The following is a 16,966-nucleotide window of genomic DNA, read 5'->3' as shown; positions in this document are numbered from 1 at the left end:
CCTACAAAATGCTTCCTAATACCAAAAACTGTATAAATTATTATTAAGTTTAAATTGTTACATAAACTATGCTGTATTGAGTTACCTTATACTGGTAAATCCAGGACTCCACTTCTAGTGAAATCTGCAAAAGAACATTTATCTTTGAAAGGTCCCATTTTACCTAAACAGCCACTAAAAAGAGCATATCCATAGATATACTTCATATATACTGGGATATATACAAATATAATGGTGTGCAATTAACTCACCTCATGAGACTAAAATGGCATCATATCTCCTAGGTGTCTGAGCAACAGCTAAAAGAAGCTGTTGCACAAGCTGTGGAAAGCAACAGATTTGGAAAGGAGAGACACCAATGGAGTACTGAAGGTAAGGGAATAAATGCATTCACTGAGACATGGTAATTTTGACTTAAAAGATGTCAAGGATAAGTACACACTGTATTAGAATCCTTGAAAACAGTCAAGTAACCCAGAGCAAAAAGAAAGAGGAAGAAACCTCGCAGGACAGCCCTCCTAACATGTCTCCAGTGATATGTTACCAGAGTGATGAGAACAGACCAAGTCTGTCTGATTACCAATAAAAAATTCTTGTGCAAACTTCTTCTCACAGCTGCTCATCCTCTCCAATTCACAAGCTCTGCTTAGAGCTTTTCAAACGACTGTCTGTAGGTGACAGGACTATGACAAGGAACTATGAGGGTGATGTCCTAGGGGTAAACCTTGTTAATTCGTTTTTTTGTGAGGAAATGCAGTCATGGCTTGAACTATTTGCCCAGCTCAGGTATGATAACCTCTTCCAGTAATGATACTGCTTTGAGTGTCTTCTAAAGAACCAACAGGTAAGAGTTATCATCAGTAAAAAGATAGTGCTGACATATCTATATATAAGGAGAATATTATTTGGTTGTTCAGGAGCTTAGTTGTTGACTCTTGACCCTACAAGCCTTCATTGCATAAATCACACCTTTGCATCCACCGAGGATGATACTTAGGGGCAGATTTCATCAGCTGAATCTTAGAAGCGAGCACTCTGCGTGTACTGAGCAGACATTTTGACCATGTTCCTGGTGCAGGTGTTAAGAGGCTGGAGCTGAGCTGGCACGGGAGGCAGCCCTGTGAGAAGCACACGGACAGGAGCGTGGGCTGCTGCAGCCGCAGGGCTCAGCGGCTCATGACCCGCTCCAGCAGCGACAGCAGCTACAACCCTCGGGCCTCGTGTGCCCCTGCTGCTGTGCACCAGCTCACAGACTTGAAAGCAAGAGTACACAGCGTAGATGTACCAATCACCCAGCAGCCTGGGCTGCTCTACTCATTCTCTGCCAATAATTCGGAGAGAAATTCCCCTCCAACCTGTAGTGAAGGTGGTCGAGCCTTGCAAAACACTAAGAAGTCGTCAGAGATCCTCGTTAGAAAACCTAAATCATCAAAGCCCAAACCTCCACCAAGGAAATACTTCAAGCAGGACTGCACATGTGATGACCAGGGTAATGCAGACAGAAAAGAAAAGCTTGTATCAGAAGTGGCTGCATCACCTTCTGCAAGTGTGCAGGTAAAGTAAAATTTACAACATTTTTCTTGTGTCTGCATATTTGTGAGGCAGGGGAAGGAGGAAGTCAAAGTAGCTTTGCATGGCAGCAGGAAGAAGAGTAGGAAAGAAAGAGAAAATATATATACATGTGAGAATTGGGGGAAGATGACGCTCTGTATCTTAGTGAAGCCAGTATAGCACAAAATGTTATGTTCAAAGTAAGGTCAGAAGGCAGATAATCGTCTGAAGAAAATCTTCCATACTAAGGTATCTGAGTTAAAATCCCAGTGAGAGCGCCTGCAAGAATGAATCTGAGTCCCTGCCTCTCCTCACAAGCATGTGCCACTGGTGGTAATCAAGCATGCTCTGCTTCCAGGGTTATGCCCTAGGCTGGGCCTGGAGGGGTTTACACAGCCTCTGATGCCAGCTTGGTGTGGCTCACCCCAACTACCTGTGTCACAGAGTCATATCATTTATGAAGTAGTCGTGAAATAATAATTAGTTTCAGTAGTGGATTTTTATTGGAAGAAAGCACTAACATTATGTGCAGTAGGGAATCTTGGGCTCAGATACATTTCTTGAATCCAGGAGGTATTAAATTAAACCATTTAAATTGTGGTGCACATACATCTTTGTTGATGAGCTAAAGTATTTGAGAACAGTGTACATTTATACATTACTAAATTTCAGTTCCCTCTCTTATCTAGGGCAACAGAGGGTGTTTCACTTTTGCATGAGCATGAAGGATTACAAGATCTGCATGTTAAAACAAAATTGTGGTTTGTTTAAAATCGAAACTTCTTTTTCTCAGGTTTAGTAATATGGTGGTAGAAATGAACTGCTCTCAATGCAATGCAAAGGAAAAATACAAAAAACAAAACACAGAAAAAACCAAACCAAAACAACAAATAACCAAACGAAACACAAAAACCCACAAACTTCCCCCCCTAACCAGTTCCCAAACTGCAAAGATCAATACAAAATTATATAGAGCAAACTAAAGTCCACATATAATGTTAATATCCAAGAAAATTTCAGTTAAGCATCTTAGGTAAGGTAATTTTTACCATCCCCCAAGTAGAAACCACTGCTAGAAAATCAACTTTCAGAAGTAAAATTAAGGGCAATAAGCACTTGTTGAACTTGCCACTTCCTGCAACTTCTTTGTACTTAGTCATTCTAAGTGAGAAAAACCTAAATCTTAAGATCAATAAAATCCATGAAAAATCAAGGTCTGTTTAGGAAGACAACTTCCTCTATTTAGACAGTCTGTAGATCTGTATATACCCAGGAGAGAAAGTTTCTTGTCAGAATGTATTTCAGATCATTAAGAGAAAGTTTTTTTAGTGCTTTAGAATTTTTTAAACACTTATTCCCCACAAATTTTGTATTAGTACATCTGAGGCCTGCATACCACAATTTTAAATGGGGTTTCTAGTTTTTTTGCAGATTCATATATTTTTTCAGATTCATATATAGTGTGGTTTGCATAACTGCATTCTGACACACTTCTCTTTCCTGTTTGTTCAGCAGGAAGTTGGAGAAGCAATGCTAGAGGGACATCAAACCAATGTAACCCACAGTGTCTTTACCACTTCTCCTACTGCATGTGATAAGGAGCACACAGCTGCTGCTCCCGTGGGCAGAGATCAAGAAAGAAAAGAAAAATTAGGTATGTTTAATTCAATTAACTTCTTTCCCCCAGCTAAATATATAGTATTTAGTTTGGATTCCAAAATGGGTATTGAGCTGACTTTACGTTCTCTTTAAATATAGTCTTCAAATCATATCTCTAAATTTTGGTATGGACAGATGAAATTTCAAATTATTCATTAATCTCTGTAAAGAAAGGGAAAGTAGATCAAAAACAGCATAAGAGATGATTTATCATAATTTTTAAAAATTATTCGTCTTTGTAAAATGAGAAACTTAGATCAAAAGCAGCATAAGAGATGATTTATTGTAAAAATTGTTAATGGAGAGGTACAGTATTTCTGTATTGCTTCAGATGAAACTGCTTAGTTATTCTGAACATCTCATATTAAAGCTTGGTTTTAGGATTTCTAAAGGATATTTTTATGCACAATTTCAAGACCCTAGTGTTGCAATGGTACAAACCACTGATAAGTTACTTTTCTGCTGTGCTAGTTAGAATTAAGGAAACTTAATGTTAAGGGAACAAGACAGTCTCAGGAGGTCTCTTACAACATACAGGCTTATGTAATTCTGTAAGTTATGGCTCAGATAATTAAAAAAAGTAAAAATGTTACCTTAAAAAAAGTTCACACTGAAGCAGCAAACAGTACCTGTGCAGCTGCACAAACAGAACTTTGCTGCCATTCAGCTCCACCATGTCTAACATTAAAATGCTTAATTGCTTTCTGAAGTAAAAAATATTCCCATAGTAGAATCAAGTTTTTACTTATCAGAAAAATCAACTGGAAATGCCTGAGGAAATTTGAGGAAGCATAAATATAGAAGATCTTCCTATGATAGTCTTTTTAGAGTAGGATATACTTATAAATGTAGAAAATAAATGTTTTTTAAAAGAATTTACTGTAACACCAGCTTTTTCTCCAGGCTGCAAAAAACATTGCAATTTTTACTTTCTATTTTAGCTTTACATCCTGTATCAAGATTTCAGCACCCCAAAATTTCAGTATTTGTAAACCCCCTGAAAAAACAATCTCGTATTTAAGCGTGCAAGAGCCTTGTTTTTCAGTTAATTTCAGTGTCTGGATTCAGAACTTATGGATCAAGAATTATGAATTTTTAAAAGCTGAAACTTTTTTTGAAGTTTCAAAAAACTTCAAAAAATTTATCAGAGCCTTGAATGAAATTGAAGGTTAATGAATTAATAATGATGCAGCAAGAAGTAGATGGATGGTTGTTTATAATCCATGTCTTTTTATTACAGGGAATCCACTTTCATCAATACAAAGGCCCGTACTTAAAAGACAAGCACGGGTAGATTATAGTCTTGATACAACAGAAGACCCCTGGGTTAAAATTTCTGACTGCATAAAAAGCTTATTTAATCCTACCATGAGTGAAAACAATGTCCACTTGGATTTGCAACCTGGCATAGACAAAAAAAAAGAGAACCAAAATCGAAGCAGCTCAGAGACAGTTCTGAAGACATCAGAATCAGAGTGTTCCAAAGTGCTAAAATCAGATGAAAATGACAGTGTGAAAAAGGGTCCTCCTGTTGCACCAAAGCCCACCTGGTTCCGCCAAAGTCTGAAAGGATTGAGGAAAGCAAATTCAGATCTAAAACCACAGGCAGATCAAAGTCCTCCCAACCATGACAGTGTTTCCAGCAAAAAACTGCAATCCAGCTTCTCACGTGTGTCTCCTGGAGGGTCATCAATAAAACAAAGAATAAGCTCGTTTGAATCTTTGAGTGCTCCACAATCACCTGAAAAAACCCCCCGAAGGTTGAGCCTAAAACCATCGGCGCAGAAAGAACCTTCTCACCCTGCAGCAGGGGCAGAGGCAGCTCCAGCCTGTTCAAACCAACCTCTCCTCCCACACCATGAAAACAGCCACCAACAGCCACCTGTGGATACAAAGAGCCTGGATAGATCTTCCTCTCGCAGGGAGAAAATTGCCAGACCAGAGAAACCCATCTCAGAGAAAAGCAGCACTGAAAGTTCATCAAGTCTCCTCACTCCAGGAGCTGTTAATTCCCATCTTGTGTCAGTAGCGAAAGCACACAGCCTGAGGTCACGAAGCTTCCCTCTCACTGCTGCCCAGGCTTGTGAGATAATGAAGCCATTTGATGAGAAGTGTAGCAAAATCTATTCCATCAGCAGCCAGGTGTCATCTGCTTTAATGAAATCATTGCTTTGCCTTCCTCAGTCCCCAGCCTCTTCTGGAAACAGTGCATGGGAAACTCTGGACACAGTGTCTCAGTCCTCCATGGAGGAGGATGGGCCTTCCACCTCACCTGCGAGTGAGAACCATCACCTGGACACTGGCTTTTCCCTTAAGTAAGATACCATATTTAAAACTCAGATTTACACATTAGCACTGGTGAGCAGCTGCACTGATCAGCTGCACTGATTCATTGACAGATTAATGTTCCAAGATAGCAACACACAAAAGTAAAGCACAGACTAAGTTAAGAACTTTTTAGAGCACAAAGGTTAAATGACTCATGACTGTTAATCTTGTTTTTAATTTGTATTATATCTGTACATGGACATTTCAAACATCCTCCTATTTAAGAAGAATTATTTCTAGTATCTCCATGATAAGGCAGATTTAAGTACATTTGCCTGAGGCCATGAAATTTTTCTTTCTTTTATGCAATGGATTGTACTTTAAGTGAACACGATTAATTTCCATTTGCCTGCCTTTATAATAGTTGTAGGAGTTACCACCCAAATTACATGCTAATAAGATGAAAAAATGACTGCTCCAAAACAAACTGCCTTTTGCTTTAGTGGGTTCTATGTTCTTTCATAGCTCAATGTTTCTTTTTTGTTCTTGTCACAATGGGACAGCCTCTCAGAGCTGAGAGAATACACAGCAAGCCTGGCAGACAAAGAGAAGGAGGAAGACAAACAGGAACAGGGCTCACCTCAAGCATCCGGTGTGTTGGGGCAGTCAGTCATCTCTCTGCTTTCCCCCGAGGAGCTGGCAAAGCTTATAGAGGAAGTCAAAGCCCTAGACGAAGAAACCTTAAAGGTAAACCTGCTTTTTTTTTTTCTTTTTTCAAGCATGATTTTCAGAAAGTTGTAGAGTGAATATGTGTGGTTAACTTTGCAACTTAACATTATGCTTATGTCACTAAGTCTCATTAAAAAATGCACAACAGACTTTCCAATCATTGTGACATATCTTCTGGGAAGTTCTTGACTTTATTCCTTTCTCTGCCTAGGAACTTGATGATATTCATGTTACAGTTTTGCATAAAGAAGAAGATACTGGGCTTGGATTCAGCCTGGCAGGGGGCATTGATCTAGAAAACAAAGTGGTAACAGTAAGTAGCATCTTAAAAATTACTCTCAAATCAACCCTCTATCTAAAAATACATACCTTACTGGTTTTCTGCTACAGCTTTTGGCTTTTAGATAATCAAAGCAGGCAGCTGTATTGATAGGGTTGGAAGGACTATAGTGGATGAAAATAATTTCCTTCTGCGCAGAGCTGCCTCTCCAGATGTCTGGTAGCTGTGTCCTGTTTCCTCGGGCACCTCCTCCCCAGCAGCTCTGAAAGCTGAGGCAGAACACACAGCCCTCAGCAGGAAATAACCAACACCTTACTCACGTGCTTATAGAAGACCATGCAGGATGGTCTGGAGGAATGGGGTGGGTAAAACACATCAGGGGTCTGGAAGCTAGAGATAAGTGTCACACCTCCTTCCTCTCACCAGCAGCAAGAGGATCAGGAAGTAAAATATGCAAGGTACATAGCATGGGTAGCATGGCTTTAGCCATTGGTACCAGGGCCAAACTGCTCTCCTGGCTGCTTGAGGAGGGATGTGCACAGGAAAACTCCATGCAAACTCATTCATTCTCCATCCTGAAATGTGATAGAAGCAACTTATTCCTGGCAAAGAATAAAAAATGCACACGGTGTAAAGTGTTAACTAAGGGATTTAGTGATGTCCTTTTTTCCTCTTCCCTACTCTGTGTGTGTGTGGTGACTGGCTTCTTCAATAGGTTCACAAAGTATTTCCCAATGGCCTGGCCTGTCAGGAAGGAACTATTCAGAAAGGAGATGAAGTGCTCTCCATTAATGGGAAGTGTCTGAAAGGTGCAACTCACAGCGATGCCTCAGCAATCATGCGACAGGCCCGGCAAGCCAGACAAGCTGTTGTTGTCACCAGAAAATCCAAAGATGGAGAAAAAAATCTCAATGTTTCAATCAGCTCTAGTACATCATCAGTAGCAAGTGATGCCTCACAAGAGTCTGGTAAGTTTAGTGGCATTATCTTGCAGCCCCCATTTGATAAGTGTTTACTCATCACCTGAAATCCAGGTGTTCATAAAACCAGCAGTAGCTGCATAAATCTGTGAGCCCTGATTAAAGACAGCACAGTTAATAAAACATTGCTGAAATAGACATTGAAATATTTGAAATAACTTTACTGAAAAGGGAAAAAAATAATGGATTTCTAAAATAAAAGAACTCCTAAAAAAACCCAAGCATGATTCTTTGTGGATTTCTGTAGATGTACAAAGCTGGCTATTGTAGCACACCATCTAATTGAAGGTATAATGACAACTCAGTGAACAGTGATTCTTTATTCTAATATTGTTACAAGACTTACTCTCCATGAAAGGGAATTTCAGTTTGAACAAACAATATGCTATTGTTTGATACAGCAGGTGGCTGTATCTGAAACACAGCAAGGTCAGAGTTTTGCAGAATATTTCACTTTCAGAATAGTTTTGTGTTTTGATTTGGTTTTGGTTTTATTTCTAAAGCATGAACTGGAGATCTGTAGCTTTATTTCCATACTGCAAATTAGCAGCCTAGTAGTCAATAACAACTTCCTAACTAATATGAAGTCAAATACTTCCCTTAGATTTTGTTCATTTAACAGATTTCTATGATTCTAGTAAATATCTCGCATTTCCATTCTCCCATTAATTCAAACATAACTTCCTTTCCCCAGCTTCCCAGAGGGCCTTAAAATGACATAATGAGAAATTAAAAGCTTTAGTTTTCTCTTTCATTTGGCAGTTTATAGGACCTTTGCAAACAATCCAAAAGTTAATTTTTTGTAACAGATGTTTGAGCTTTTTAGACTGTGTGCTGTCCATGTGGTAACTTTCCATTTGTTTCCAGCCACTGGGGATACAATCTGCACTGTAACTCTAGAAAAAACATCTGCTGGTTTAGGATTCAGTCTGGAAGGAGGGAAAGGCTCTATTCAGGGAGATAAACCCATCATCATCAACAGGATATTTAAAGGTAAACACACTTAACATGTTTCCAACTCAGGCAGCCTTGTGGGGTTCATAACTGACTGCTGATTTATAACTGTGGAAATGTTATTTTTTCAAATGCAGCATTATATTGTTCAGTGCCAATAATTTGTTGCCTGTTGGGACCAGGTGGTTTTTAGCAAACATGTCGGTGATCCATTCACCAGTAAGTGAAAGATCCATTAAAGTTTCCTCCACAGAAAGAATTAAAGGAAATTCATTTTTTGTCCCCAGGGACTGCACTAGAACAGAGCAGCCCTGTTCAGCCTGGTGATGAGCTCCTACAAGTGCACACAACTGCCATGCAAGGACTCACTCGTTTTGAGGCGTGGAATGTAATCAAGGCATTACCTGATGGGCCCATCACAGCCATCATCAAGAGGAAGAATCACAGCTCTGTTACCAGCAAGTCATCCAAAACTTTGTAAGAGGAAGGATTAGACTACTGCCAATATTCAAACAAAGGATTTTATTACTTGCACGCACTTGGCTGCCTCAGCAAGATACTCAGAAGGCACCCAGGAGGAGTACACTGGAGCTTACTGCCAGTTACAGAGAAAGCTGTCTGGGATTAACTAAAACGTGCAGGAAACGGGCATGATTCTTATTTCAACCTTCAGAAACAGATGTTACAAAGTGTATAATTATAAAATAATGACTTTGTTAATAATATAGTGGTTGTAATAAAATCCATCACTGCTATAATACTCTCCTATTTTAAGCTATCAACTTAAGAAGTATCAGAAGCAAATCCTGTGCTGAATTTTCAGTGCTACTTTCCAAGTCCTGTTCCCAACCTTACCTTTCCAGCAACAAGAAATGTGTCTTGAGCCTACAACTAAACACTTAGAGAATGGGTAGGGCAGAGAAAGAGGTTGCAGTTTTGTGTGTCAAAACATCCCGTAGAAAATTCCAGCTTTCCTATAAAAAACATAGAACATTCAGGACAGCCAAAACCTGTAAAAGTGACTTTCTACTAGCAGCTGACAGAGCCATCTCAACTGCAGCAGGCAAACATAGGGTGGAAAGGAGTTCACTTGGTATTCCAAGGGGGAGACAGGAAGATGAGGGTAATGCAGTGGAAGTTTTCCTAACCTTCCTCTGGCCAGAGGTCTCAAGAGGACTACAGCAGGAGAATAACAAGGCCATTCAGAACAAATACTACCTTGTAACAACACTTTTTTCCTTTAAATGTCTGTCTTAATTTTGCAAGGGAAAGTACTAGCGGGACTAATTCTGAATCCAAATATTTCTGAATTGTTTAATCTAGAAAGGCTAAATAACTTGGGAGACAAATCTATGCTTCAAACACTGCTTCCTAGTTGCACTGTATGGAATTCTACCAGCTGCACAGGTACCTATGGCAAGGTGGTCTCATGCACCCACTTGGTCTTCTCTGACCTGCTTCATTAAAGGGAGAGATGCAAGGGCAGGATGGAAGTGGTGGCTCCCCAGCTGAGAGCCAGATGGCTGATCTGGTTATTGTCCTTGGCTGCTCACCTTCCTGGAGATGAGAATTTTCTGTACTCTTCTTTGGTTACCTAATTTCACCAGGAAGAAGTTAAGAAGCTCGGGAGTTGTTTTCCATACACTTAACACAATGCCTCAAAAACAGCAATTAAGAGAAAGGGAAGAATAGGCAGGAGGTTATTAATTAAATCCAGGCATTGAACTTGCTGTGCCCTTTTCTCACAAGACAACTGTAAATTAATCCTTGAAAGAACATTTCTGACAAGCCATCTGTCCCCACACAGAAAAGTGGTTCTTACGTTATTCCATGAAGTGTCTCACCACCTTTATTGCTCAAAGCAATAAAAAAGAAATTATAAATAGCTAATAAAAAGCCAAACTATTGCAAAAATAATATGCATTACTTGCAGAATAACAAGTGGCAACCGCAGCTGTGCTTCTTGAACTTCCTGCTAATTAAATTCATCATAATCCTGGAAAGACTTGCCAAGATATAATTCATGCCTAAAAACTTCAGTACACTTACAAAAATATGTATAAGCCTCTGTAGTATCAAGACCCACACCTCTTCTCAGTGAACTTGTTATTCTTCCTAAGTATAGAAAGCAGCAATTGGAAATAAAGACCAACCAAGGGGAGAGAATTTTGAGGGTAAGTGTTCTTACCAAAACACCTCTTCCCTAGGTAGTGGACATCATCAGGGAAGGCTTTTTCCCTCTCTTTGCCCTAAATTCAGAGAGATGATGGAGGTCTAAGCAGCTGTTCAGCTCCCCTGATGGCAGAACAGTGTATGAGGAACCATTTCAAAGGATGATACAGGAAAAACAGTAAAATGTAGCACAAAAAATATTTATTTCACCACACTCACGCAGGTTTTTACATGTTTGTATACAAAGGAGACCGGACTAAAAACTCTTTCCTTGAAAAACTAGTCTGTAGGGTGAGGTTTACAGTGGGAAATTTATTGTGCAAGTCCATGCCCTATACCAAAGATAAAAAAATAGAGAGGCAGAAAGAAGAGCATATAAACCTTGTTAAATAATCGAGTCACCACAGTAAAATCATAACCTGCATTTAACTTCCTCACTCAGCAATTATTTTTACTTTTGTAATTATATGTAATCCACAGTAATGTCTGATGTTCCTGAAGCAACCAGCACCATAGATATCTCTTAAAATGGACACACCTTGGCAGAAAACTCAGGTGCTGATTTCCCAATGTAATGCTGGGAGACAAACCAGTCTTACAAAAAAGCAACATCCTTATGGCCTGTCAAGGCAAAGCTAATTAAAAGATTATTTACCCGTTAAAGCCTCTCCCCACAGGAAACCAAAAACCATTCAAATACAGTTCAAAATGGTCATTTCATAAGCCTTTTTAAAAATGGCAATTAAAGTGCTTAATCCTCTTATTTTATTGCCTCTATTTAGTTGTTTGTGTTATGACACTGTGAAACCACTGGTTTTGGTGCCAGAGAGGGGAAAGGGAGAGTGTCCATCTGCCAGCCCACACACCTGTGCATTAGCATTGCTGGACCTTGACCCAAAAAAAGGCACTTAAGGCGTATTTACCATCAATATTGCTGTCTGCTGGAACAAACAAGTGAAATCCTCTACATAATCCCATTTGCTCTGGCTTTTCACAATGTGCTGGCTGGACCCACTGAGGCATTTTAGCAGCTCTAGGAGTGCTGGCAGCAGGAGGGATACATCTTCTTTTGAGGGAGGAACATTTTTCCACAGGAATCTACAGGGAGTTTCAGAGACCAAACAGAGCTGACGTGCACCTGGCTGTGGTGCTAAGTGGATTTTAGCAATGCTTCACCTCATAGACACCGACAAAGAGTGGGCAAGAACAGATCCAGTATGTCTGTCTTCCTGCAGAGTCACCACTGCTGCCTCCAGGATTCTTCCAGCCTCAGATGTGGTACTTTTCTAATCATTAAAGTGAAGATTTTCATATTACATAAAAATGCATTGTTCTGCAATGAGTCAGAATTTAAAAATGTATTGTACTCAGTTCATTGTTTCATGACATCTTTTCTTCTATCTTAGCAGATAGAAAAGCCCTGAGACCAACTTTGTATTTTTACCCATGAGCTGACAGGTTGTTTCCTACCCTCAGCTGGTGATGAAACAACAACTCATCTTGTCATGCTTTTAATGCCTTAACAGCTTTGGTCAGGTTGCTGTAAAATCCAGATATGCTAGATGGAAAAAAGGAATCCACCACTGTCTGGGGAAGATAGCCACCAAGATCCGTCTGAAAGAAAGTGAGGAGCTCAGTCCTGTCTGGCTGCCTGCAAAGACAATGAAAGTCATTTTATAGACAGTGGTTTAAGAGTATTAAGAACTTTTCAGTGAATCTTACTTGTATTAGAATAGATACTTCCAAAAGCTTTTCTTTTTTTAAACAAAGCAGACAAATTTCAGTGAATGTAGCTACAAAATTTAAATTTATCCAGGCCCTAATAGCTACATGACTGCAACCAGATACTCATTTACCAAAAATTAAGACCATACTTGTACGTTTTGCTGAATTTGTGAATTTCAAGAGGTCAGGGAGAATTGCACCATGATAACAGTTTCTGTAAATGTAAAGACTTCCCTCTAGGAAATTAAGATAAACTAATTCATTGCACAAAAATGAGAACAAGAAGAACACTTAGTCATAATGATTACTGGGAAGGCAGAAACATACCATTGCCAAGAAATTGCAGGTCACATGTGGCCACATACACATAAACACACCACACAATGGATAAGGAGGGCTTTAGAATTTATACCATTCAAGCAGGATGTTTCTTACCCTGGAACAGGTATGCAGAAACAGCCACAAGGATAATTAAAACCTCTCACAAAATTTGGTTGAGGAGGACACAGCGGGTGTTCCACATTGGTGGCTGAAATAAAAAGCATTGAAGGAAAGTGTCATTCTTCCAGCAGACAGGAAAGAGTCCTTGGCAGGCAAAACTCCAGATGGGAAGCAAAGTCACTATTCAAAATGTATTTAAAAAGAACTGCAGTACAACCTCTTCAGTGTGGGGCTGACAAGTGGTCAGAAGAGACCATTAAAAGGAACCACTCTGGCCTTAGAATGGGGAAATCAAAGAAGTGCTGAATTTAGAAGCAATTGTTGCTGAGCTCTGAAGGAGGAAGCACTGACATTTGACACAGTTTCATCAAGGCCATGTTGTGTGAGGGCGCTGCTTTTCTTGAGAGGTCATTTGGGCTGCTTCCAACAAATCCACATCACACAGATACATCACTTGGCTGCTGAAAAGGTGCACTCTAGCAAACATATAAATTCCTGACAAGGCTTTTCTGAACAGGATAGGAAAATGGGACACCTGAATAGTGGGGCAAGAAAAGCTCAGACCTGTAACAGTTAAACAACAGAATGAAAGTAAAAAACTAAATAAACATCCTTCTATACAGTGGCAGCCCCTTAAAAATCAGCGTCATTTTTTTTATAAAACCAATTATTTTCACACACAGGAGTGGTACCTTTATTCAATGGCTTTACTGAAACCTGTGCAGAAAATGTTAAAACGGGATTTAGCCTAAATGAGACTCCTTTTAGAAAATTCTGTAAACTCTTAAAACAACAAAAAACCCACACTTCAAATACCCCAGAATTTAACAGTAAATTAAATACTTATTCAAGCTCAAAAGCATAGCAAGGGAACAAATCATAGGCCAGTCTTATCAATATCTGAGTCTTAAGATGATTTATATACTCTGGGAACAACAATGTAGAGAGATTACTATTTTCTCTTCTGATCAAGATCAGGTCAACAACTACTGAACAGCTTGTTACTTAATTTTAATTTTATATTTATTTCTGGCAGCTTTATTTTATAGTTGTTTCTGGTAGCTGGTTGGTTACTCCAAAGGTTAACATGAACCTGTTCAGAACACAAGTCAGACACCTCACCAGCAGACAGCATCGTCCCATCTTCATATTGCTTCATCACTACTACATCCACAAATTCCCTTGGTGAAATAATCCTCATGCAAGCTGAAGGGGTTGTGGTTCTGCATATAGAGACAGTCTGGAAATCACAGAACAGAGTTATGTCAGTTATGTTTTCAAAAGTACAGAAAAATCCCTGTACTTTCTGGCAATCCTTTAGTTATACTTCCTAAACTCCATCAAGGTATTCTACATCCTTTGTTCAACAAAATGTAAAACACCACAGTCAAAAGGCACCACAATGATCAATATCAAGGACAGGAAAAAACGAGAGTGACAAGGTGTTGCTTCCATGTTCAGAGGGGACAGATACCACAAGGGATGCTGAAATGCAAATCTGGCATATCTGTGTTCCCAGGACCGTAAAAACCCTTGTCCTCTCCAGGACACTGGCAAAGATAACTTCTTTGTGTAGTATACACAGGATACAGCTCAATAACCCAGTTTGTTACACTGCACAAACATTAATGCTACCATCTGCTTCCCTGATTAGCTCCCAAACAGAAGTTTCTACCACACTGGTAGATCCTGGCAAGTCTGTGAATTTCAAGCGGCAGGCTGCAGCATTCCTGAAGTTGTCTATAATGAATGCTAAATGCCTACAGGATTTCCCCAAGAAAAATAAACTTACTGGAACTTCTGCAAACATTTCTGGGACTGATTGTACTTGCACCTGGCTGCCTCCAAGCACATATGACTACTTCAGATTGGGGATCTAAATCCAATGCCCTTTTAATCTTCCCACATGCTTTAAAAACAAGGAATTAGACTGTACAAGCATAGCAGCAGAAGCTGCTGCTCATACACAGCCCTGCTCATCTGTCTGCTCAAATTGCAGCATCTCCATTTTAATGACAGATGCAAAGCACTGGGTGCTGAGGCCAGCTAAAGGCAGGGTGTGATGTGCAGGGCAGAGCGTCACTGCTGCCATGGTGAAAGATGGGGCATGAATTGATGGCTGATGACGTGAATGCTTCACTGTTTAGCTAAGTCTGGGTACTCTCTAAACCTTCTCTTCCCTCACACTGAGCTTGCTAAAAACAATCATTCTTAACTTGATTTGCAGCACTAACAACAATGCAGTGCAGGAATCTTTAATGTTATATATTTAACGTTATACATACATATATATGTATGTATATATACGTATGTATATATACGCATGTATATATATATGTATGTATATAGATGTACGTATATAGATTTATATATATAGACATATATATATGTTATACACTTGCATATTTTTAGCCAAGAATGATTTTCCTTTCTTTCCAGAAAGATAAGCTATTGTCTGTACATATATATATATGTTAATAAAATGTATAAAATGTATGCAAAAGGAAAAAGAAAAAAGAAACAAAACCAAAGGAAAAAAGGTTTCTTAATCCAGCATCGTTCAGCTGATCCAGCCTGAAACATAGTACAACTTAAGACTTGCTTAAGACTCCCTGCACATAACATCGGCTGTCTCATAAGGCCCAACGCTGTACAAATCTAGCCACAACAGTTTTTAAGGAACTTACATCACTGATGGCTTCGATGACCTCGAAGTCCTTCACATTTTGGTCCCACTTGGTCCTGAGCCCGCCGGCCACCGGCTTTATGCACTCCCAGACGTTCTGCGGGCTGGCGGGCAGGATGCCCTCTCCCTTGTACCTGCGGGGGACGAAACGAAACTGAACCGTGCTGCTCTACCCTCCTAGCCCCGGCAGCACCGCGGGCTGGACTCCGCGCCCCGGCAACGAACATTACTCACAGATTGCCAGCGAACTCCGCCGAGGGTCTCCAGGACACCGCCACCTCACCCTGCGGGACGGGAGGCGTTCAGTGCCCGGGCCGGCTCCCGCCCGTCCCCGCCGCAACCCCCCACCCAGACTGCTGCGGCAGCCCCGCCGGCCCCTGACCCACCGTGCTGCGGCAGCCCCGCCAGCCGTCGGGGTCCCGTCGGTAGAGCTGCAGCTGCTCGGCCGCCGCCTCAGCGCGCCCCGCGCACTCCATGGCGGGCGGGCGGGGCCGCTGCGGCGCCGCTTTGAGCGCCCGCGCCGCACCGCCCCTGGGCCGAGGGCGGCACCGCCCCTCACGTGAGGGTGACGCCGGCCCGGCCCGGCCGCGCCTCACGGGACAGCGAGCGCGGGGCTGGGGAGCGGCAGAGCCCGGACAGCGGGGCAGGCACAGCGGGGATGTGGTAACGTGTGTGGGATCGGAGGCGGAGCGCTGCTGCCTCAGAGATGGGGCCGCCCCGCGCTCGTCACTGGTGTTAGCCCAGTCCCAGTGACGCGGAGAGAAACAAACGAAAAACCAACCAAGGAACCTTCAGTATCTAAAGGAAGTGCGAAATTGCAGTGGTGAAAAACGGGATAGAATTAGGAAACTGCAGTAATGAAGTGCGTCTTTGAAAGGCCACGGATCGAAATTTTACCACTGAGGAGCTTACCAGGCCGGTCTGAGGTTCACCAGAAAATTAATAGAAGATCTAGGATTTAATCTAGGAGTCTGACTCACGTTGTCAAATAACTCCCCTGCCCATGTGATACACTCTAAAGAAACTCACTATTCTCTCTAGTTTACATTTTTTCCTGATTTGTTTGGGCCACAGCATATTCAAACAAGGCACAGCAAGATTTACTCTAAGTAGCAACTCTTTTTGCAGGAAGCTGATTCCCTGCTGAATTTATTCAGGAAGCATCTTCAGCTCTGGCTGCATCAGATAAAAAGGAGCCTCATCTGATGTATTTCTGCATTGTTTTAATTGAAGTGCCCCAAGTACATGGCTTTTGTTTTTCCAGTAGACAGAGGTTTTGGATTTTGACAGCGTAACAGTAGGGAATGATTTGAATAACCTACTTTTCTAAGATTTGTGATACATCAGTTGTGATATTAAAGCAAGGTATGATAAAGAGTAAAACACAAGACTTTTCCCAGCTTGAGTGGCTTCATACACGATTTTTACAAAAACTACATTGCAATTACTCTGACAGACCTCCAACAGCAAATAAAGTACAACTGCACATACACTGGCTCAAAACACGAGGCAGGGGCCCTT

At 40.9% G+C, this 16,966-nt stretch overlaps 2 protein-coding genes across 2 annotated transcripts in view; one reads left to right on the top strand and one right to left on the bottom strand.

The window, feature by feature from the left end:
* The window catches only part of IL16 (interleukin 16), a 39,558-nt gene extending 30,412 nt beyond the window's left edge, over positions 1-9,146 (top strand). Inside the window, exons 15-23 of the mRNA XM_030955598.1 lie at positions 285-372; positions 1,079-1,554; positions 3,064-3,205; positions 4,451-5,525; positions 6,042-6,225; positions 6,419-6,520; positions 7,203-7,455; positions 8,335-8,460; positions 8,709-9,146. Coding sequence (XP_030811458.1) covers positions 285-372; positions 1,079-1,554; positions 3,064-3,205; positions 4,451-5,525; positions 6,042-6,225; positions 6,419-6,520; positions 7,203-7,455; positions 8,335-8,460; positions 8,709-8,902 — 2,640 coding nt within the window. The 3' untranslated portion in view covers positions 8,903-9,146. The remainder of the gene's footprint in view (positions 1-284; positions 373-1,078; positions 1,555-3,063; positions 3,206-4,450; positions 5,526-6,041; positions 6,226-6,418; positions 6,521-7,202; positions 7,456-8,334; positions 8,461-8,708) is intronic.
* A 1,626-nt stretch (positions 9,147-10,772) lies between these two features.
* Positions 10,773-15,943, bottom strand: STARD5 (StAR related lipid transfer domain containing 5). Its single transcript, XM_030955172.1, has 6 exons — positions 15,832-15,943; positions 15,680-15,729; positions 15,447-15,579; positions 13,882-13,999; positions 12,754-12,847; positions 10,773-12,244 (listed from the first exon to the last, which is right to left on the bottom strand). The coding sequence occupies exons 1-6, from the start codon at positions 15,919-15,921 to the stop codon at positions 12,097-12,099; spliced, it is 633 nt and encodes a 210-aa protein (XP_030811032.1). The 5' UTR covers positions 15,922-15,943; the 3' UTR covers positions 10,773-12,096.
* Between the last annotated feature and the right edge of the window lie 1,023 nt (positions 15,944-16,966).

Source organism: Camarhynchus parvulus, chromosome 10, assembly GCF_901933205.1.
Source record: "Camarhynchus parvulus chromosome 10, STF_HiC, whole genome shotgun sequence".
Lineage (NCBI taxonomy): Eukaryota > Metazoa > Chordata > Aves > Passeriformes > Thraupidae > Camarhynchus > Camarhynchus parvulus.
The sequence above is the reverse complement of the archived record's forward strand: the minus strand, read 5'-3'. Positions and strand labels throughout refer to the sequence as shown.

Excerpts from the sequence above, each read along its gene's own strand:
- STARD5 (XM_030955172.1), bottom strand. The coding sequence starts at position 15,921 with ATGGAGTGCGCGGGGCGCGCTGAGGCGGCGGCCGAGCAGCTGCAGCTC. Across the intron at positions 12,848-13,881 it reads TGGGACGATGCTGTCTGCTG|CCACCAATGTGGAACACCCG; the intron begins GTGAGGTGTCTG and ends TTTTTATTTCAG. Across the intron at positions 12,245-12,753 it reads TTCTGCATACCTGTTCCAGG|GCAGCCAGACAGGACTGAGC; the intron begins GTAAGAAACATC and ends TTGTCTTTGCAG.